Here is a 22,733-nt window from a genome sequence, read left to right on the forward strand (position 1 = left end):
AATATTTTAGAAAAAAATAATATTCACTCAATAATGAATATTCACTAATATGCATAGTAAAGTATTTCTGAATATTGATAATATTTTATAATATTTTATGAATATCAATAGTATGCTATAAACAAAAAACTTGACTAACACTCATAGTATACATAATATAGTCAGAAATAAATGAATTGCTATGTATACGCTAAGTAAGCATCTGAAGAAAAACCTTAAAAGGAGATATCACGGTGTAGTAACAGGGAATGTCTACTTGAAGGGAGAAAGATCAAGAGTGAGGCCTGAAGAATGAGCTGGAACATAGACTGAGGAGGTTAAGATAGAAATAGGGAGGAGGGACTGGAATTGTGATGCAGTGATAGGGCATATGCCTTGCATGTGGCTGACCTAGGATGGACCGCGGTTCAAGCTCCCAGCGTCCCTTATGGTCCCCCAAGCCAGGAATGATTTCTGAGTCAGGGTAACCCTGGGCATCACCGGGGGGTGGGGTGGGGGGAAGAGAGGAGAGAGGAGAGAGGAGAGAGGAGAGAGAGAGAGAGAGAGAGAGAGAGAGAGAGAGAGAGAGAGAGAGAGAGAGAGAGAGAAGAAAAGAAAAAAAAGAAAAGAAAAAAAAAGAAAAGAAAAGAAAAGGAAAGGAAAGGAAAGGAAAGGAAAAGAAGGGAAGGAAATAGGGTCTGAGAGATAGCACAGTGGTATGGTGTTGGACTTGCAAGCAGCTGATCCAGGATGAATGGATGGGTTTAAATTCCAGAGTTTGAATCCAGGAGTAACCCTGAGGGTCACCGGGTGTGACCCAAAAACAAACAAACAACAACAAAAAAAATATAGGGAGAAAGGGAGGAAAGGGGCCTGAGTGATAGCATAAACGTAGGACATTTGTCTTGCATGCTGCCAAGCCTGGACTGACCAGGGTTTGATTCCCGGCATCCCATATGATCCCCTGAGCCTGCCAGGAGTGATTTCTGAGCACAGAGCCAGGAGTAACCTGAGCGCTGCTAGGTGCGGGGGACCCCCCCCAAAAAAAAAATGAGGAAAGAGGAGAAAATCAAGAGTGTAGTGAGGGGAAACAGCATAGGATGAGGAAAACTGGGAAAATGTAGGCAATGAGTTTTAGGGTTGAAATAGGCTAGAACACATGGACTAGCAGATAGTTCATGATAAGAACTGTGGAACAAAAGAAGCTAGTGAACTTGCAATGAATGTCCTGATAACAATTTTTTCTACAGGGATGGAGAGGTAGCATGGAGGTAGGGCATTTGCCTTGCATATAGAAGGACGGTGGTTCAGGGGCCGGAGAGATAGCACAGTGGTAAGGCCTTTGCCTTGAATGTGGAAGGACGGTAGTTCGAATCCCGGCATCCCATGTGGTCGTCGTTCCCCCCAACCCCCCCCGCCCCCCCCTCCCCCCCCCCCCCCCCCCGTGCCTGCCAGGGGTGATTTCTGAGTGTAGAGTCAGGAGTGACCCCTGAGCGCTGCTGGATGTGAGCCAAAAACCAAAAGCAACAACAGCGAACAATTTTGTCTACAAAATTCGACATTACCTTCTAAAAACTGGTCCAAAGCATGATTAGTATAACACACAACCAAGATGGGGAACTTCTGGTTATTTTGCCAAACGGATTCGTTGGTTAGAAGGGCCTGCACAATTTTTAGACCCACATAGGTTTTGCCTAGAAAACAAAGACAAAGTTGGATTAACAAACTAGGAGACTCATTTAAAGAGTTAGAAACTACTTATAGGGCCCGGAGAGATAGCACAGTGGTGTTTGCCTTGCAAGCAGCTGATCCAGGACCAAAGGTGGTTGGTTTGAATCCCGGTGTCCCATATGGTCCCCCGTGCCTGCCAGGAGCTATTTCTGAGCAGACAGCCAGGAGTAACCCCTGAGCACCGCCGGGTGTGATCCAAAAACCAAAAAAAAAAAAAAGAAACTACTTATAACAAATTATCTTTATTTAACTAAAGGTTTGGATTTCCCAAGTAATATTTAGGTTCTTCTCAAGCAATACTGATTGGATCAACCAGGATAAGTTAAATGCTGGGACCTAAGGGAACACAATTTGGGTGCTATGATGCTGGGGATCACCAAGGCCAAATAGTGATGTTCAAGGGTCCCCAGAGCTATCCTGGCAGTGTTTGGAGGCTTTATAGTAGGATTAAATTGGACTCCCACTATAAAAACATGTACCTCTAGTCCATGTACTATTTCCCCAGTCCAGATTTGTTCTTAATTTTAAGGTAACCCTTGAGGTGAATTTATTATGAACAGCCCCCCTCAATCAAATGTTTCCTAGTCATCTAGTTATTCTCTTGCAAGAAACCAATGTTACCAGCTTCTTGCAAAACTTTTCAAAGAAAAGTCACCATGGGTTTAAAAATAAGATTATTTATTCTTTTTTCAAACCTTTCCCTTTTTCTGTTTTTGGTTTCTAGATCACACCCAGCTATGTTCAGGGTTTACTTCTGGCTCTGTGCTCAGAGTTCATTCCTTGTGGTGTTCAGCATGACATAATACCAAGGATTGAAATCAAGTTGAACAAATTGCAAGCAAATGTTTTATCTACTGTACTATCTCTTCAACTGTTTCTTCTTTTCCTTTTATTTCCCCCTTGGCTAGTGTTAGAACTCAGGTCTCAGGGCTGGAGAGATAGCACAGTGGTAGGGCATTTGCCTTGCACGCAGCTGACCCAGGATGGATGATGGATCAAATCCTGGCATTCCAAATGCGGCCAGAAGCAATTTCTGAGCAGAGAGCCAGGAGTAACCTCTGAGAGCTGCCGGGTGTGGCCCCCAAAAACAAAAGAGATAATAGAGATGATAGATAATAGAAGGGTTAAGGTGCAGCCCAGCCCCCCCCCTTTTCTCCCCCTGCCCCAAAAATACCAAAAAGGGCTAGAGAAATAGTCCAAAGGTCTTAAGTACATGTATGGTTTTTGTCTGTTTTGATTCAAGAGCTTTTGTTTTGGATTCCTGGTAATGGGGGTAGGGTTAGGTGGCATGTGTCCAGCAGTGCCAATATCAAAATCTGGGGTTCCTGCATGCAAAGCATGTGCTCCAATTCTTTGAATTATCTTCCAGAACCAGAGTGCATGCTTTGTACCAGAGCCCCAAGTTCAATTCAATCCATGGCACTAGAAAGTTGCCTAAACACTGCAAGATATGGCCCCGGAAACAAAACAATTAACAAATAGAGTGAGTTAGATAAAAGAACCAAAACTCTATTTAGAAAGTCTAGGTAATACACTACTGTGTGAGCTTCAATGTATCGTTCAACCTTCTTAATTTAAATTAAGTTAAATTTAAATTAAAAATAAAAACAATGGGGCCGGGTAGGTGGCGCTGGAGGTAAGGTGTCTGCCTTGCAAGCGCTAGCCAAGGAAGGACCTCGGTTCGATCCCCCGGCGTCCCATATGGTCCACCCAAGCCAGGGGCGATTTCTGAGCACATAGCCAGGAGTAACCCCTGAGCGTCAAACGGGTGTGGCCCAAAAACCAAAAAAAAAAAAAAAAAAAAAAAAAAAAAAAAAAAAATAAAAACAAAAAAACAAACGAAAGAAATTGGGTCAAAGCAATAGCACAGTGGGTAGGGCCTTGCATGTGGCTGACCTGGGACTGATCTAGGTTCGATCCCTGGCATCCCATAAGGTCCTCTGAGCCTGTCAGGAGAAATTTCTAAGCGCAGAGACAGGAGTAACCCCCAAGTGCTGCTGGGTGTGGCCCAGAAACCAAAACAAAACAAAAAAATCTGTTAATAAGGTATAGATTTAAAAAAAAAATCTGGGAAGGCCCGGAGAGATAGCACAGCGGCGTTTGCCTTGCAAGCAGCCGATCCAGGGCCAAAGGTGGTTGGTTCGAATCCCGGTGTCCCATAAGGTCCCCCGTGCCTACCAGGAGCTATTTCTGAGCAGACAGCCAGGAGTAACCCCTGAGCACCGCCGGGTGTGGCCGAAAAACCAAAAAAAAAAAAAAAAAAAAAAAAAATCTGGGGCTGGAGCAATAGCACAGAGAGTAGGACGTTTGCCTTGCACATGGTTGACCCAGGTTTAATCCCTAGCATCCCAGTTGATCTCCCAAGCCTGCCAGGAGTGATTTCTGAGCACAGAGCCAGGAGTAACCCCTGAGCGCTCCTAGGTGTGGCCCCCCAAATAAAAACAACAAAAATTGTTAATAGGGGGCCGGCGTGGTGGTGCTAGAGGTAAGGTGTCTCTGCCTTGCCAGCGCCAGTCTAGGACGGACCAAGGTTTGATCCCCAGTGTCCCAAGCCAGGAGCGACTTCTGAGCGTAAAGCCAGGAGTAACCCGAGCAGTACCAGGTGTGGCCCAAAAACCAAAAAAAAAAAAAAAAAAAATTGTTAATAGGGGCCAGAGAGATGGCACAGCGGTGGCATTTGCCTTGTAAGCAGCCGATCCAGGTGGTTCGAATCCCGACATCCCATATGGTCCCCTGTGCCTGCTAGGAGCGATTTCTGAATTTCTGAACGCAGAGCCAGGAGTAACTCTGAGCGCCGCCAGGTATGACCCGAAAACAAAAAAAAACAAAAAAAAATTGTTAATAGGTTAACTAAGTCTCCACTCCTCAGAGTTGTGAAGATGCTGGGTTAATCTACAAGAGAATGTGGAATAGTACACAATGCTATTATTATATGTATAAAATTCAACATAAAAATAAAACCAGGGGCCAGAGCAATAGCGCAGCGGTAGGGTGTTTTCCTTGCAGTGGCTGACCCAAGACAGACTCTGGTGTCCCATTTGGTCCCCCATGCCAGGAGCAATTTCTGAGTGCATAGTCAGGAGTAACCCCTGAGCATCACCGGTTGTGGCTCCCCACACAAAAAAAATTATAAAAAAAAACAAACAATGTTTGACAAAGATGCTGGGTTAATCTATAAAAGCATGTGGAACAGTACACAATGCTATTATTATATACATTAAATTCAATATAAAAATAAAACGGAAAAAATAAAACGGGGGGACTGGAGAGATAGCATGGAGGTAAGGCGTTTGTTTGCAATTGCATGCAGAACGGTGGTTCAAATTCCGGCATTCCATATGGTCCCGAGTCTGCCAGGAGTGATTTCTAAGTGTAAAGCCAGGAGTAACCCTGTGTGCTGTCGGATGTGGCTCTCCCCCGCAAATAAGAAAAAAAGAAAAAAAAGAAATGTAAATAAATAACTAAAAAATAAATAAAATGGGGCCTGAGCGGTGGCGCAGTAGAGCATTTGCCTTGCACGCGGTTGACCTAGGACGGACCTCGGTTTGATCCCCTGGCGTCCCAAATGGTCCCCCAAGCTAGGAGCAATATTTCTGAGTGCATAGACAGGAGTAACCCCTAAGTGTCACCAGGTGTGGCCCAAAAAACAAAACAAGGGGCCGGGTGGAGGTAGGGCGTTTGCCTTTCATGCAAAAGAACGGTTGTTCGAATCCTGGCATCCCTTATGTTCCCCTGTTCCTGTCAAGGGCAATTTCTGAGTATAAAGCCAGGAGTAACCCCTGAGTGCTGCCGGATGTGACCCAAAAACCAAAAAAAGAAAAGCAAAACAAAACAAAACAAACAGACTGACAAAACTTTCTAAATTTAACCACTAACAGCCTTTTCTTTTTGTTTTTTTTTTTTGGGGGGTGGGGGGCCACACCCAGCTGTTCTCAGGAGTTACTAACTCTGCACTCAAGAAGCACTTGGGAAACCATATGGGATGCTGGGGATTGAATCTGGATAAATGGTGTGCAAGGCAAATGCCCTACCACTTATGACTTTACTTCCTAATAAAGAATCCCTCAGTCTTTGGAGAATCTCTGAGGAATGCAGAATACTGGGAAATCATTATGAGCAGCTGCTTTATTAATAGCCAGATATCCATTCACAAAAATAATTTTAAACAAGTATGTCTAGGAATATAAAGTCAAACTCCTTTTGCCTATCTCACAGAACAGATATATAGAATTCTCTTACCTGTTCCAGGTGGTCCTTGAATAATAGCCAGTTCTCTCGTGAGAGCAAACTGTAAGGCTTCCATCTGGGAGTCATCCAGTTTCAGGGTTTCTTTTGAAGGCCACTGGCTGGGATCTAAAACATTAACGCTGGAATATTGTGAGCTCTCTGCATTCCTCAGAGATTCCTCAAAGGTTGAGGGATTCTTTATTAAGGGAGTGAAGTCATATCTACCCCCCATTAGCAAATACCGTGGCTCCTTTACATGAGAATCACAACCGACAATGTTCCTTTGGAAGGGCACATCTTCTTCCTGGACTTCCTGAAGTCCTTCAAGGACATGCCGATAAGCCTCAAAGTATGCAGTCGTCTCCACCATAAGGAAGGAGTCAGAGGGCTGGACATCTGCTAGCAGTTGTCGACTCTGCTCATTGAAGCATAGTTGAACAAATCCGTGGCAAAGATCGTCATGATCCCGGTTGGACACAGTTGCAAAAAGAAATGTCTCAAAATTGTCCTTGGACATGCACACCAAGGACCCATAGAGCAATCGCTTGGAATTCTGCCAGCGAACAAACTTGAGTGGTTTTGTGTCAAACTGCACCTTGTAGACAATGCCTGATGATGAGCAAACTGGGGTGATAATCCTGGTGTCAAAGTAGATTCGGATATCATCAAACTTTCTTTTTCTCAGCCCTTGGTCTTCAAAGCTTTGAAGAAGTTCCAAAATGCCTTCGCGCAGGGGTCTGACAAAATCTTCTCGCAGGAGGCGGAAGTGGGTGTCTAGATAGATGGCAGTGCTGTCATATTTTCCAGAAATGATGTTGGGGCGAAGGAATGGCTTCTCATCTAGGTGAACCTCATTGTAGGTAGGGTAAATGGGGATTGTTCGGTAGTTCACCTGGTCCTCTGCCTCTGACTGCACTAGAGTGTAGGTATCTACTTTTAATGTACCTTCTCGCCTCTTTTCCTGCAAATGTTCAATGATAGTCTGTACTTTTTCTAGGCTCTTCTCTGTCTCCTCTTTTATGTCAATGCCAGAGGCTCTCAAGGCATTAAGAGAAGTTGGCAGGAGAGAAATAAGCATGGAAGTTTCTTGCACAGAGCTGGCAGGAAAGACACTCACAAGGTCCTGGAGGAGGGAGATGATGTTACTAATATGTTCTGGATATTGGTTTCGAATTTCAGGGACCGGTTCAGTGATCATTCTTACTACATAAGTCGGTAGGCAAACTTTGAGGAATTTAGAATTCTTCAGTAATCCCAGGACATGAAGAACACTCTGGCGGTCCATTTTGGAACTGCAAGCCTTCTGAAGAACCTGGCAGATGAGCTCAAGGAAGCTGGATTTCATATATGTGTGAGACAGAAGCTCCTTAAGCCCTGAACTTGTGGCAAGTGTGATAACCACCTCAGAAGGGTCTTTCTGTAAAAGACTTTCTAGGAACTTGTAGCCCAGTTTTTTGACTTGCGGTGGCTGTTCTGCTGGCTTCTGGTGGGGAGTATGCCACTGCTGGAAGTTTTCATCAGACCATGGTGGTCTTCGGTTCCTTCCCTCCTGGTTACCATTTCTCCGCCTGTTATCATTCTCTTGACCATGTCTCTGGCCTCTTGGCTCGTCATTGGTATGCCCCTCTTGGTTCCTTCTTCCCTGATGTGGGTTCCGGCCCATGGCTGCAAACCTCTCCTCCCTTTGCCGGCAAGGAGGTTGATTATTGGTCCTCGAATGCCTTCCCGGATGACTGGCTCCCCTGACAGCACCGCCTGCTGGACTGTTGGCCTGATTTCTAACTCTTGGTAATTCTCCATCCACAGGTCCTAAATAGAATGGGATAGCAGGTAAAACAAAAATCAAGGTCCAAGAGAATACAGAACAATAATTCACATTTCCCAAAACAACCAAGGAGCTGAGGTTGTTACTTGGAGAGAAAAAAAAAGGGTTCATGTTGTACAAGAAATGTAAAAGAGGGGTTGGAGTGGTGGTGCAAGCTGTAAGGCGTCTGCCTTGCCTGAGCTAGCCTAGCACAGACTGTGGTTTGCTCTCCCAGCGTCCCATATGGTCCTCCAAGCCCGGAGTGATTTCTGAGCACATAGCCAGGAGTAACCCCTGAGCATCACCAGCTGTGGCCCCCCAAAAAAAACACAAACAAAAAAAAGAAATGTAAAAGAGAGCCTGGGAATATAGTTCAGTGATCACACTCCACTCCTGTCTTCCAGTGTGAAGCTCTGAGGCTAATCCTTGGTTCCAACCCATACTGTTGTGTAATCCCTTGAACCACACCTGTGTGGTTTTTTTTTTTTTTTTTTCTTTTTGGTTTTTGAGCCACACCTGATGACACTCAGGGGTTACTCCTGGCTCTGCACTCAGGAATTGCTCCTGGTTTGGGAGACTATCTGGGACGCCAGGGAATAGAACTGTGGTCCTTCCTAGGTTAGCATGTACAAGGCAAAAATGCCCTACCACTGCGCCACTGCTCCGGTCCCAACTGTGTGATTTACAATGAGCACTGCAATCAAGTGTGCAACCCTGAGGCAGCACTACAAAAGGAAGGGGAATTTCTTTTCTTTTTTCTTTTTGGTTTTTGGGCTACACCCGGCATTGCTCAGGGGTTACTCCTGGCTGTCTGCTCAGAAATAGCTCCTGGCAGGCACGGGGGACCATATGGGACACCGGGATTCGAACCAACCACCTTTGGTCCTGGATCGGCTGCTTGCAAGGCAAATACCGCTGTGCTATCTCTCCGGGCCCGGAATTTCTTTTCTTAATGTAAAAGACAGGGGCTGGAGCAATAGTATAGTGTGGGTGTACCTATTTAAGACCCTAGACCCACCCATTTCTGGGAGGGGTCTTGGGAACCGGATAGTAGGTGTAACTTTACCTGCGAGCCCCTCCCATTCCTGGGAGGGGTCTGGGAAATGTTAAATAAGGCTTGAATCAAGGGAATTCGGCCCTTTTGGCTCTTTGCCCTTTCTGCGCTGCTGTGCGCTCTGGCTTCTGGGTTTCTCTGTTCTGGTCTTTGACCAGCATGGAGCCCAAAGGGAAGATGGCTAACAGGAGATAAGATGCAGGGCTAGCAAAATATTGCTGTGCTTGAAAGGTTATGAATAGGCCACACACCTGTGGTGGCTAGGGCATGAATAAAGCTGATGCTTCCTAATGGCTGCGTGTGAGTGAGTGATTTCACCTGGGCCTGGAACTCGCCGGCTGCATGGAGGTTGCAGAGCCACGTGGGCTGGATGGTGGAGGATGCCATCGCTAATTAATTAATTCAACAGTATAGTGCAGGGGTCTTCAAACTATGGCCCAAGGAGTCTGATCCGGCCTGCCAGCAGTGAGTGCTGATTGGTTGCCAAGATACCTGACAGCATATACACTCAGTGTATATCCAAATATTAGGAACCATGCACTCAAAATGGTAACCATCTTTGGTAGCACTTATGCCTGTGAACAGACTTTTTCAAGAATGAAACATCTGAAATCTCCAACCAGATCGAGATTAACTGATGCCCATTTGCATCACTTGTTACGGCTGGCAGTGACAAATATGGAACCAGACACTGACCATCTCATTAGCCAAAAGCAGCCCACAGTTCCCATTGAAATATTGGTGCGTAATCTGTTTGTTTATAAACGGTTTTCATTTTACTTATAAAAGATATGTGCAGTGTGAGTAGGAATTAGTAGGTCATATAGTCCGGCCCCCACTTTAAAAAGTTTGAAGACCTCTGGTATAGTGAGTAGGGTGCTTGCTCTGCAAGCCCACCTGGTATCCCATATGGTTCCCTGAGCACTGCAAGAGTGATTCCTGAATGCAGAACCAGGTACAAGCCTTGAGTAAGGAATGCCATGTATAAGCTCCCAAACAAGCAAACAAGAATATACATAAAGAAATTATAAAAGTTATTGTGTGATGGGGCCGGGCGGTGGCGCTAATGGTAAGGTGCCTGCCTTGCCTGCGCTAGCCTCGGACGGACCGCGGTTCGATCCCCCGGTGTCCCATATGGTCCCCCAAGCCAGGAGCGACTTCTGAGCACATAGCCAGGAGTAACCCCTGAGCATCACCGGGTGTGGCCCAAAACCCCCCCCCAAAAAAAAAAAAAGTTATTGTGTGCATATATCATAAAAAGTCTTTTTCAGAAGGCACAAAAAAGGGAAAAGAAATAAACATTTGTTGAAATATTTTTGGGGGGCTTGAGAGATAGCACAGCGGTAGGGTGTTTGGCTTGCATGCAGCTGACCCAGAGAGACCCGGTTAGATTTCCGCACCCCATGTGATCCCCCAGCCTGCCAGGGGCGATTTCCATGTGCAGAGCCAGGAGTAATCACTGAGCAGCACTGGGGTGTGGCCCAAAAACCAATCACTCAAGCAATCAATCAATCAAGTTAAAAAAAACCCAAACATTTGTTGTATTTATTTTTGTTGGTTTTTGGGTTACACCCAACAGTGCTCAGGGGTTACTCCTGGTTATCACTCAGAAATCAATTCTGGCAGGTTCGGGGGACTATACAGATGCCAAATATCGAATTCGGGTCACTGCATGCAAGGCAAATGTCCTACCCGCTGTGCTACTGCTTTGGCCTCAATTTGTTGTATTCTTAAAACAGGTTGGAGAATAAATAAGAAAGGTCCCTTCGTGGGGTAGGAGGTAGGATCATGTTAGCCCTTTGAGCTCTTTCCCCAGTTTATAGTATCGTAGTGAACTGTTTCAAGCAGAGGGTCATAAAGATAGTTCGCCAGAAACAAATGGTCAGAAAATGAGGTTCTGAGTCAAACAGCTCTGGCATAAGTCTTAGTTTGAGCACTTTGTCATTTGAGCCTTTGCCATGTTGTGTAATTTTGCTAAGCCTCAGCATACAGAATGTCATAAGGATAAAATATTTATAATGTTTAATATACCAGCTGACACAAAATTTCCATAAATGTTATTTATTACTAGTATAGCACCGGTAATATTTTATTTTCTTTCCTTTTTAAAAAACTTTATTTGGGGCCGGTGAGGCGGCACTAGAGGTAAGGTGTCTGCCTTGCAAGCCCTAGCCAAGGAAGGACCGTGGTTCGATCCCCCCAGCGTCCCATATGGTCCCCCCAAGCCAGGGGCAATTTCTGAGTGCTTAGCCAGGAGTAACCCCTGAGCATCAAACGGGTGTGGCCAAAAAAAAAACCAAAAACCAAACCAAAACAAAAAAACCACTTTATTGATTTTTTTTTGGCCACACTCAACAGTGCTCAGGGGTTACTCCTGCCTCTGCACTCAGAAATCGCCCCTCGGAGGCCAGAGAGATAGAAAAGAGATAAGTGGTTTGCCTTACATGCAGAAGGACAGTGGTTCGAATCCCAGCTTCCCATATGGTCCCCCGAGCCTGCCAGGAGTAAACCCTGAGCCAGGTGTGACCCAAAAACCAAAAAAAAAAAAAAAAAAAAAAAAAAGAGAGAGAGAGAGAGAAATCGCCCAGCAGGCTGGGGGACCATATGGGATGCCAGGAATTGAACCGAGTCCCTCCCAGGTCAGCCACGTGCAAGGCAAACGCCCTACCACTATGCTATCTCGCTGGCCCCTGTATTTTCTTATTAGGACCCTATTGAGTCACAGGATTCTAGGTTGTGTCAAGAAACAATTATGTTACAGGTGTCAGAGGCACCAAATGGGGAAAAAAAATCATTAAAATCTTCTTTTTGTTTCTGGGCCATACATGTCAGTGTTCAGGGCTCACTCCTGAGGTGAACGGGGAGCTGGGGAATTCATTTGTGTCAGTTACATGTAAGACAAGCACCTTACTCACTTTACTATCTCTCCAGCTCCTTCCATTAAGTTATTTTTGTTTTGGGGCCACACCAGGCTCAGGAGTTACTCCTGGCTCTGCGCTAAGAAATCGCTCCTGGCAGGGTTGGGGGGACCATATGGGATGCCGGGGATGGAACCCAGCTATGTCCTGGTCAGCACCATGCAAGGCAAACACCCTACCGCTATGCTCTCACTCTGGCACCATTAAGTTATTTTTAATTTTTTCATAAAGACACTGATTTACAAAGTTCTTCATAGATGAGGTTTTAGGCATACTATGTTCCAGCACCAGTTACTCCACCAGTATCTCCAGGTTCTCTCCCACTCCTTTTCTTTTTTCTTTCTTTTTAAATTTGGTGGTGGTGGTTGGTGGTGGGTTTGGTGGTGTGGGTGGTGGTGGTGGTGGTGGATGGACTCCCGCTCCTTTTCAACCTCCCAGTAAGTTTTACTTTGACCTTTGCTCAGCATCAGCAAAAGCAATGCAGAAGGCAAAGGGCTCACTTTACCAAGATGTTTTTAAGTTAATTAGCAGATTTTGAAGGGAAATTGGAATGTGAAACCCAAAAACTATGATTCAAGAAACTGAGAAAAGAAATCTCAACTCTTTCTCTTCCTGTAGCTCATGTTCACCCATATAGTACTTATCAATTAGATGAAAAAGAAACATCCAGTACAGGAAAGCTAACTTGCCCTGTGGCAAGCTGAACTTGTCTCCCTATTCTGCTTTGTTTGGTAAGTGACCTTGGCCAAACATACCCAAAGTGAGTTTTCAGTTTCCTTTCTCCTAAATCTTATTCTGAATTATTAACTTATTCTAAAACTTATTTGAGCTGACTCAAACAACAGAATATCAATCTGGAGTGATAATACAATGGACAGAGTGCTTTCCTTGGCATACGCTGGGTTCAATCCTAGGTATCCCATATGGTGCCCCAAGCACGACCAAGAGTTAACTCCTAAGTGCACAGCAAGGAGTAACCCTGAGCATCAATAAATGTGATAAAAAACAAAAACAAACAGCAAAATAGCATCTTAGAGATTTAGAAAAAAAGACAAAATCAAAATATACACTGACTAGGTTAAAGAAATGTTTCAGAAGTTTGTACATTTAAGACCATCCTTTCATAACAATAGATGCTAAATTTTGATGTGTATGTTTCTTACTTAGCTTTAAAAAAAGGTGGTTGGTTTGAATCCCGGTGTCCCATATGGTCCCCCATGCCTGCCAGGAGCTATTTCTGAGCAGACAGCCAAGAGTAACCCCTGAGAATTGCTGGGTGTAGCCCAAAAACCAAAAAAAAAAATTTTTTTTTGTGATGCTCAGAAATCGGTCCTGGCTTGAGGGACCATATGGGACAACCAGGTCCGTCCTAGATCTGCTGCTTGCAAGGCAAATGCCCTACCACTGTACTATCACTCCGGCCCCAGCTTAAAATTATTTTACACTGGGACCAGAACAATAGTACTGCAGGCAGGGCACTTGCCTTGCATGCGTCCAATCTGGGTTTGATTCCTGGCAACCCATATGGTTTCCTGAGCAATGCCAGGCTAATTCCTGACCACAGAGCCAAGAGCAATCCCTGAACATCACTGGATGTGGCCCAAAAACAAACTAACCCCTCAAAAATTACATTTATTGAAGCTGGAGCAAAAGTACAATGGGTAAAAGTTTGCCTTGCAGGTGGGCCAACCAAATTTCTGCCACCTTTTACCCTACCAAGTCTGCCTGAGCATAGAGCCAAAAACCAAGGAAAAAATTTTATTTTACACTGATTGTTATTACATAGTTACAACATTTTTAATGTCTAAGCTCGACAAAGTCATTATATTATACCACCACCAAAGGGCCAAAACTTTTTTACTACAATCCTTCAGTCATTTCTAGTCCATCCCATCCCCTCTATATTCTAAACTTTCTTGAGAAAACCTTCACATAACAACTGAAAGGAATAAGTTGGGATATATATGCCCAAAAGTATAGTTCATCATTCTAGTTGGGGAGTGGTAGTGGAGGGGGGGAAATTATGGACTATACCCTGCAGTGTTAAGGGATTATTTCTGGCAGTGCTTGAGGAACCATACTCAGTGCTAGAGATCAAACCAAGGTTGCCCATGTGCAAGGAAAGCACCAGAAGCTTCAAGTTCTATTGTTTTTGGGGGGAGGGGACTATACCCGACAGCACTCAGGGGTTACTCCTGGCTCTGTGCTCAGAAGTAACTCCTAGAAGGCTCGGGGGACCATATGGGATATCAGGAATTAAATCTGGGTCCATCCAGGGTTATCTGCGTGCAAGGCAAAAATGCCCCAGAAGCTTCAAATTCTATCTGGCCCTAAACTCTTGGTTTTTTGCCTTTGTAATACACCTTTGTACTATATCTTTTTACCTTTTTAATACCTTTGTACTATATCTCTGGCCTCCAGAGATAAAAAAGACTGAGATTTTTGTGACTATTTTCATGTTTACTTTTCAAATTCCCAAAATGTCATCTGCTACTTTTAACTTATTTTTTTTTTGGTTTTTGGGTCACAGCAGGCAGCGCTCAGGGATTACTCCTGGCTTTATGCTCAGAAATCGCCTCTGGCAGGCTTGGGGGACCATATGGGATGCCGGGATTCGAACCATCGACCTTCTGCATGCAAGGCAAACGCCTAACCTCCATACTATCTCTCCAGGGTTTTTTTTTTGGGGGGAGGGTCACACCCGACAGCGCTCAGGGTTACTCCTGGCTCTATGCTCAGAAATCGCTTCTGGGGGCCGGAGAGATAGCATGGAGGTAAGGCGTTTGCCTTTCATGCAGGAGGTCATCGGTTCAAATCCCGGCGCCACATGTGGTTCCCCCGTGCCCCATGTGGTTCCCCCGTGCCTGCCAGGAGCAATTTCTGAGCCTGGAGCCAGGAATAACCCCTGAGCACTGCCGGGTGTGACCCAAAAACCAAAAAAAAAAAAAAAAAAAAAGAAATCGCTTCTGGTCCGCACGGGGTACCATATAGGATGCCGGGATTCGAACCACCATAGCAGGTCCTGGGTTGGCTGCATGCAAGGCAAACACCCTACAGATATGATATCTCTCTGGCCCCATGCAGAACTGTTCTAACATTTTTATCAAATAAGAAATTCCTGTTTTAGGCTAACACCCAGAGCTGCTCAAGATTTAATCCTGGGCCAGGGCAATAGGGCATTTGCCTTTCATGACCTCAGTTAGATTCCCAGTGTCCCATTATCGTTGCCCAAACCAGGAGGGATTTCTGAGTGCATAGCCAGGAGTAAGCCAAGCTTCAAAATAAAACTTAATCCTGTCTGTGCTCAGGGATTATTCCTGGCAGGATTTGAGGGATTATATGTAGAGCTGGAAATCAAGCCTAGGTCTGCTACATGCAAAGCAAGCAATTTACCTTCTGTACTATCTCTTAAGTGGAAATGTTTTAAAAGTGGCTCTCGCCCCCAACATTCATAAAAGATTATGAAGTAAATGTCTACATCTTTGGAGCTGGAGAAACAACTCAATGTGCTAAAGCACATTCTTTTTCGTTTGTTTTGTTTTTTTGGCCACACCTGGTGACGCTAAGGTGATACACCTGGCTCTTCAATCAGAAATCACTCCTGGCTAGGGGGACCATATGGGACGTAGGGGGAATTGAACTGTGGTACATTCTGGGTCAGCTGTGTGCAAGGCAAACGCCCTACCGCTGCGCCATCACTTCGGCCCCCAAAGCACACAATCTTATGTAGGTCTGAGTTTGAATTCCAGCCAGCACTGAAATGGCATTGAGCAGTACCACCTGAAATAACCCAGAGCACAGAGGCAATGGTTCCTGAGCACCATTGGGTGTGATCCAAAAAAGCAGGAATACCAAAATAACCCACCATAATCAAAATATATTTAATCATAACAAAATCATATAATTTGTAGCAGGGGAAATAAATGGTTCAAAGGAGCAGAGAGTGTGCTGTGCATGCTCCAGGACTGAGTTTGATTCTGGTACCACAAAGTGTCCAAAGCTTCATAGCCTCCAAGAATGACTGGTGTGTCCAGTAATCAAAAACCAAAATGGGCTGAAGCTATAGCACAGTGGATAAGGCATTTGCTTTATACACCGCAGACCCGGGGTTCAGTCCCCACCATCTCATATGGTCCCTCAAGCCTGTCAGGAGTGATTTCTGAGGGCAGAGTCAGTAGTAATCCCAGCAGCTGGTATGGCCCAGAAACAAAACAAACAAAAAACCCCACCCACTAAAAACAAACAAAAAACCAGTACTATTTGGACTATTACTTTATGATTATATGATTAGCAAATATTAAATTATTAAAAACTTCATTAACTACTAAATTGGCAGTAAAATGGTTTCAATTTGGCTACCCTAGCTGTGCCCAGAGAACACAGGGTCAGTCCCTATGATGCTCAGTTGAGCAATATAAGCCTGCCAGTTCCAAATTGATCTACCACATTGGTGTTCCAACCTATATTGCCCCTGATGGTGTTTAAGGGCCATACAGTTCTAGGGATCAAACCCAGGGTCTTTCACATGCTCAGACTGAGCTATATCCCCATCCTTTCTTTTTCAATTTCAATTGTTTTTCAATTGTTGCTACAGGGTGGGATTGGATAAGTAGTACAACAGAAAGAGTATCTGCTTTGCATGTGGCTGATCTGAGTATGGTCCCCAGTATCCCATGTGGTTCCCTGAGCACTGCCATGTGTGGCCCAAAAAGCAAAATTAAACAGAAAGCCAACAACAAACAATTGTTGCTACTTAAAAAGTATGGGGCCAGGGAAATGGCTTCAAGGCCTTTGTATGTTGGAGCTCTAGGTTCAATCTCTGGCACGTCATGATCCCCCAGCACCACCAAGTATGAACCCAAAGCAAAGAAACAAAAACAAAAACCTGAGGCTGGAGATATAGCACGGCAGGTAGGCGTTCACCTTGCACTCAGACGACTTGGTTTCAATCTTTGGGTATAGTCCAAAAACAAAAAAACCCTGAAAATAACTCTTTTATTTTATTTTTGGGTCACACCAGCTGCACTCAGGGGTTACTCCTAGCTCTGTGCTCATAAATCACTTCCGCTGGGCTCAGGGGACCATTTGGGATGGCGGGTATCAAACCCCGGTCAAATGCATGCAAGGCAAATACCCTACCCTCTGTGCTATCACTCTGGCTCATTTGCTTGTTTTTGAACCACACCTGGTGGTACCAGGGATGTAAACCAGAGTTTACTCCTGGCTCTGTGCATAGGGATCACTCCAGGCTGGGCTCAGAGGACCCTATGCGATGTTGAGGATCAAACCCAGCTTGGTCTCATGGAAGGCAAATGCACTACCTGCTATACTACTGCTAAGGCCCTGAAAATGACATATTTTCCTTGCATTATGAATCTATTTGATAGTGCTTTCCTAAATCACAAATTTTCATGGATTAGTAATACTTCTGTAAACTACAATCATTCATCAGCATTGCCAAAAATGATGTGGGTTGTCCATTTTTCAGATATTTCCATTATAGAAAACTTTCCTTACCTCTGTGATTAGTGTGGGGATTCCTGGGTCTGGCCTCTGGACAAGGTCTTCTGTCCTCCATATCTGACCAGTGAGAACTTTCCACATTCACTTTCTGTTATTTGGAAATCTGCACAGTTGGGCAGTTATCAGTAATCTCACAGGCATGGCATCTAGCAAGAAAAACAAAATAGCCATATCAAGCCAATTCTTTGCTTTAGTACTTTCATAATTTGTTAAGTGAGAGTTAAACACAGATTTTAAAATGATCTACATCTGTGAATGGCCAATCGTGATTTTATTTTTTTTATTTATTTATTTTTTGGGGCCACACCTGTTTGACGCTCAGGGGTTACTCCTGGCTATGTGCTCAGAAATCGCCCCTGGCTTGGGGGGACCATATGGGACACCGGGGGATCGAACCGCGGTCCTTCCTTGGCTAGCGCTTGCAAGGCAGACACCTTACCTCCAGCGCCACCTACCCGGCCCTCAATCGTGATTTTAGATGATTCAGGTGGTCAAAACCCTTTCTTTTATCTTGCAATTTTTCAGAGGTAGGATGGCCCAGAGTCAATATTTAAGATTTATATTTTAATTAAATAATGACCGGCAGGGGAAATCCCTTTCTCTTGTCAGAAAGAAACTCAGAAATCTTGAAAGCAGCGGGAGGAAGTGAGTGAAATAAATGGATGGAAAGAAAAGAAAGGCAAAGGAGGAACAGAGAGGTAGGAAATGCTGGGAAGCAAAAGCCCACTGAGCAGATCTCTTTGGAAATCTAGGCCTGAAGGGCAGGAAGCAGTTTCCATGGGTTTTCACACAATACTATTGTCTGGCTTGTACCTCAGTCAAGTTACTTAATCAGTTGCTAGGTTTCATTTTCCTTTCCTACAGCACAAATATTGTCAACAGAACAGAACCGAAACAAGAGCAATTTTGTTTACCCAAGCGCCATGATTTGTCACTTCATCTGGCATTTATACCATGCAGTACTCTCCAGTTTACATTACTCTTGTTTATAACAAACTCATAGGCAATTATCCTTTTCCAGTCCTTTCAAATGTAGCCAAGCTGATTAAGACCTCCGTCTACTAAATCAAGAGAAAGAAATGACACGTTTCCACAGCCAGGTTCTAGGAGAAGCTGCTAGAAATCTGAGCTTTTCCTCTCCCCTTTCTCTCTCTAGGGGCACTGTGGACAGTGGTCCTGGAAGAGGAAGGCCCTTTCAGAGCACTTCTCAGTTCAGCTCCTACACAGACCATGTGGGCCAGGAAACAGTGGGTGACTCAGAACCCTCAGCCCAGGAATTTTTAAGCCTGTCCTTTTCAAGTTTTAAAATATTCATAACTGGAAACTGTGAATAGATTTGGCATTATGTCGCCAGTAGCTTTTATCATCATCAGAACAAAAGGAGCCTCTTGACTTCCCACTGGTATTTTGGGTGACTCTCTCCCCTCAACGTATCCAAATCCTGCTTTCATGGCTCAGATTCAATATTTAGATTTTTTTTGTGTTTTTTTTTTTTTTTTTTTTTTTTTTTGTTCTCGGGTCACACCGGTGGCGCTCAAGGGTTACTCCTGGCTCTGAGCTCAGAAATCGCTCCTGGCAGGCGATGAGGGGGTGAGGGGACACCATTTAGATGTCGGGAACCCAACCTATAGGGTCCCTGTGTTGGCCGTGTGCAAGGCAAACGCCCTGCCGCTGTACTACGGCCTAGAGATTTATTTTTAATTAAAAAAAAAAAAAAAAAAACAAAAAAAAAAACCAAAAATGACCGGTAGGGGAAAATTCCTTTCTCTGCTTTAAAAAGAAACTCCGGAATCTTGAAAGCAGTGGGAGGAAGAATGAAGAGGAAAGAAAGGATGGAAAGAAAAGGAGGTGGAAAATTTAGGCGTTGAAGAAAATTACTGCCGGTCAAGCTGGCAAGCAGGTCATCTCGGAGAATGGCCATTGCATTACCGGGGGAACGGATAGAAGAGGCTGGAGCCAGCTAACTGCCGAGCCTGGCAGTGGGGGGGGCAAGTCTCAGGGTCCTAAGTTGGGGGGACAGTCGGGCCACGGAGGGGTGGGGTGGGATGGGGTGGGGTAGGCCAAGTCACGGGGGAGATCCCGGACAGCTCCAGGGCCGTGTTTGGCAAGAGCCGAGCAAGAGGGACCGAGGCAGGGCTGCAACGGGGGTGGGTGGGGTGGGATAGGATGGGGGGCGGCCAGAGCGCCCCAAGAAGCCGGGGAGGAGGCCTCGAGCAGCTGCGGGGGTGCGGGCAGCAGAGACAGAGCGGGGTGTGGGGGGGAGCGAAGGGAGGAGGGAGGGGAGAGTGATGGCGTTGCAAGGCCGACAAGCGTCCGGGCTGCAGAGGTGCGAGCCAAGTCGGGGCCAACAATAGTGGGGAAGACGGGGAGGAGGGTGCAATTAGGGGCGCGGGGTGCGGGGCCCGGGGGGCGCCGAGGAAGGGAGAGCGAGGGGAGCCCGAAGAGGGGCAGCGGGGGGCCTCGAGGAGGGGCGCGGGGCTTGGGGCGCGGGCCGGCCTCGCTCGCTCGCTCACTCACTCGCTCGCTCGCTCCTCCGCACGGCCGCGCGTCCCACCGCCCCGACCGCCGCCGCCGCGTCTGGAGCTCGAGCCGGGCCGGAGAGCGCAAGGACCCCGCCCGACGCCGCGCACTTTCGGTTTCCTTTCCCCGCAGGCGCTGGGCGGGGCGGGAGGAGGGGGAGGAGGCGGCGGCGGCGTGAGGCTCGGGCCGCCTCAACTGCCTCCAGCTGCGGCCGGTAGTTGGGGCCGGCGGGGCTGCGGGGCGGGGACTGTGGGAGGCGGGTCCCGTGCGGCGCGTCCCGGGGGAAGGGGAGCCGCTCCCCCCACGGGCGGCTTTGTGCGTGCGAGACGCGACATGGCGGCTGGGCCGACGCGCCCGGGGAGGCCCGAGAGTCCGTGGAGGGGGCGGGGCTACACGTGACCCGGATGAGCCTGTCCGTCCGCTTTCTGCGGCTAGGAGACTACATGTCCCAGAAGCCTCCTCCGCGCGCCTCGCGAGACGAGACCCGGGTTCTCCGGGCCAGTCCGCACGCGCGAGAATTCCACCTGCTATATAAGGGAGGGCTCGCGGCCTTCGCGTTCTTTCGCACCAGCGGTGTGCAATCAGTAGGTTCTGTACATTCCAAGTGCGGAGGCCGGAGAGAGCATGGAGGTAAGGTGTTTGTCTTGCATGCAGGTGGACGGTTCGAATCTCGGCATCCCATATGGAACCCCTGATCTCTGCCGGGTGTGTGACCCAAAAATCAAAAAAAGAAAAAAATCTAGGTGCGATCGTGGGAAGGCCTCCTTAGTTATCCTTAGGGCTCTACCTTCCTCATTTGTGCAGGCTGCCTATTCCGTGGCTCCCATTGTTTTGAGCAGAGTGGGTTAGATGTGGAGGCAATCAATAGGCTGCGACCCGGCTGGTGTGCATGATGACTGATTTTTTTCCCCGTCAGATCGACAATGGTGATGTCTTTTGAACATTTGCCAGTTGGTTCTGATCACACCAGCTTTTTAATTTAACATCGCGGGGCTTTGTCTTTGTTGCTATAGAACATGTCATGAATGCCTTCTCTTTGGTTTGCAGGTAGCCCGGCCGAAGGGGACCTCCGAATGGATCTCGGAGGAAAGAGGGGCTCTTGCAGGCTGCGAGTGGCCGTCACGCGGACTAAAGTCTAAGTATGTTGTTTCTAAGTTAATAAGAGGCACGTGTGAGGCCCTGGTTTAACTTTTCCTTTAGTTTACTGGACAAAGAGTTTCCATAATCAGGAGGGTGGTTTTCCAAATAGGCTTAACTGGTGAGCCATGTGCTTTGCTCGATTGCGTGATGGAGTGATACAGGGTCAGTAACAATATAGGTACTGTGCTCTTAGTTTACTCCTGGCTGCATAAAGAAATCGCTCCTGCCAAGTTCAGGAGACCTTGTGGGATATCGAACCAGCGTAGCCACGTGCAAGGCAAGCGCCCTACCCACTGTGCTGTGGCCCGAATAGTAGATCTTTATTTTGGTTTGGAGAGGACAAGAGCATCTTGCTGGCATATATGATGACTATTTTTTCCCCGGCAGATCGACCGTGTTGATCTCGTATTTCTTAGCCAGTTTTAGTCTGATATGCCAGCTAGATAGAGCAGCAGCTTTATTTCCCCCTCCATGGGAAGCTGAAAGGCTAAAGTTTGATGTTTTCTCATGTTTGCTTAATTGGCAGGAAGCCGACTTGAATGGATCTGGGAAGAATTTCATATGAGAAAAAGGATGTATCTCATGTGCCCACATGCCACTGAGAAAGGGTCTACAGAATGAGAGGTATCTTTAATTTTTGTTTTGTTTTTGGGGCACACCCGGCGGTGCTCAGGGGTTACTCCTGGCAGGCACGGGGGATCATATGGGACACCGGGATTCGAACCAACCACCTTAGGTCTTGGATCGGCTGCTTGCAAGGTAGACACTGCTGTGCTATCTCTCTGGGCCCGATATCTTTAAATTTTAACTTGTGTCTTTATAGAACTCAGTTGGGGCACTGCAGTGATGACATGACTTTTTTCCCCATCAGATCGACCCTGTTGATCTCACTAAACTATAAGCCAGTTTTTGTCTGATGCATTGTCCCCAAAGTACTTGTCTGTATTTTTGTGCATGGTAGTGCTTGTAGATGTTTTATCTCTTACTAGATTGATTACTTTTACAGATATATCTTCATGAAGGTCCATTAACGTTTGCCAGAAGCCTGTAACCTGCCCATTTGTCAGCCCTGTTTCAGGTGAGCTGTTTTACTTGGGTTAGAGGTCCTATTGGCGAATCACAGTGGACCCTGTGGGGAATCAGAACCAGGTCAGACATGTGGTTGGTGTGCCCCCAGTCACATTTTGATATTGAATTCAGAAAAACCCTTTGGGCCTTAAGCAATGTGTGTTTCTTTGTTAGATTACTGATTATTATAACAGGGAGGGCTAGGCTCAAATTAAATATACTGTATCAGAATGAAGAATTAATGATCTGACTTTCCTTTTTAGGAATATCTACTGAAGCTGGAATGAGACAACTGAAGTTTTGAGTTCCCAGTGACCACATGAGGATTGTGTTAAAATATATAGATGTTGAATGATTTGGTTTTTTACTGTCTTAACATTGGAAGAATTAAAAGTTCTTTAAATTACTCCGTTTTCTTGTATTTTATTTGGAAGTGTGTTGAGGGGAACGTGGTGAAGAGTAGCTGGTATTTAACAGAATTGTCCAAGCAAGGTTTGAATTTTATTCCCTTGAGTAAGTTTTAACTATCTAATCAGAAATACCATAGGTTGAGATAAAGTTGCATGGCTTGTTCAAAATAAGCTGATGTTTATTTACTCAGTTCCTTGATCTTGTGTGAGCTTAGAACCAGTTACATATTTTCTATCTAGGACACCAGCTTAAAAAAGGCATTTCAGTAATTGGATGCTTTTAAACATTTAAACCTATAGTTTGTGAAGTTACTCTTGTGCCCCAGAGAAATATTAATGACAAACCAGGAGACAAGTTG

At 45.9% G+C, this 22,733-nt stretch overlaps 1 protein-coding gene and 3 non-coding genes across 4 annotated transcripts in view; 3 read left to right on the forward strand and 1 right to left on the reverse strand.

The window, feature by feature from the left end:
* Positions 1–17,375, reverse strand: part of ZNFX1 (zinc finger NFX1-type containing 1) — a 41,367-nt gene extending 23,992 nt beyond the window's left edge. Inside the window, exons 1-3 of the mRNA XM_049781303.1 lie at positions 17,231–17,375; positions 5,950–7,746; positions 1,545–1,673 (exon numbers count right to left, since the gene is read on the reverse strand). Of these exons, the coding sequence (XP_049637260.1) occupies positions 1,545–1,673; positions 5,950–7,746; positions 17,231–17,291 (1,987 nt within the window). The 5' untranslated portion in view covers positions 17,292–17,375. The remainder of the gene's footprint in view (positions 1–1,544; positions 1,674–5,949; positions 7,747–17,230) is intronic.
* Positions 17,376–20,635: 3,260 nt separating this feature from the next.
* LOC126019469 (small nucleolar SNORD12/SNORD106) lies at positions 20,636–20,727 on the forward strand. The gene has a single exon (XR_007499159.1). It is a non-coding gene; the product is annotated as a small nucleolar SNORD12/SNORD106 (small nucleolar RNA).
* Positions 20,728–21,248: 521 nt separating this feature from the next.
* LOC126019466 (small nucleolar SNORD12/SNORD106) lies at positions 21,249–21,336 on the forward strand. The gene has a single exon (XR_007499156.1). It is a non-coding gene; the product is annotated as a small nucleolar SNORD12/SNORD106 (small nucleolar RNA).
* Positions 21,337–21,730: 394 nt separating this feature from the next.
* On the forward strand, positions 21,731–21,822 carry LOC126019468 (small nucleolar SNORD12/SNORD106). The gene has a single exon (XR_007499158.1). It is a non-coding gene; the product is annotated as a small nucleolar SNORD12/SNORD106 (small nucleolar RNA).
* The last annotated feature ends 911 nt before the right edge of the window (positions 21,823–22,733 follow it).

This window comes from Suncus etruscus, chromosome 9, assembly GCF_024139225.1.
Source record: "Suncus etruscus isolate mSunEtr1 chromosome 9, mSunEtr1.pri.cur, whole genome shotgun sequence".
NCBI classification, from domain to species: Eukaryota; Metazoa; Chordata; class Mammalia; order Eulipotyphla; family Soricidae; genus Suncus; species Suncus etruscus.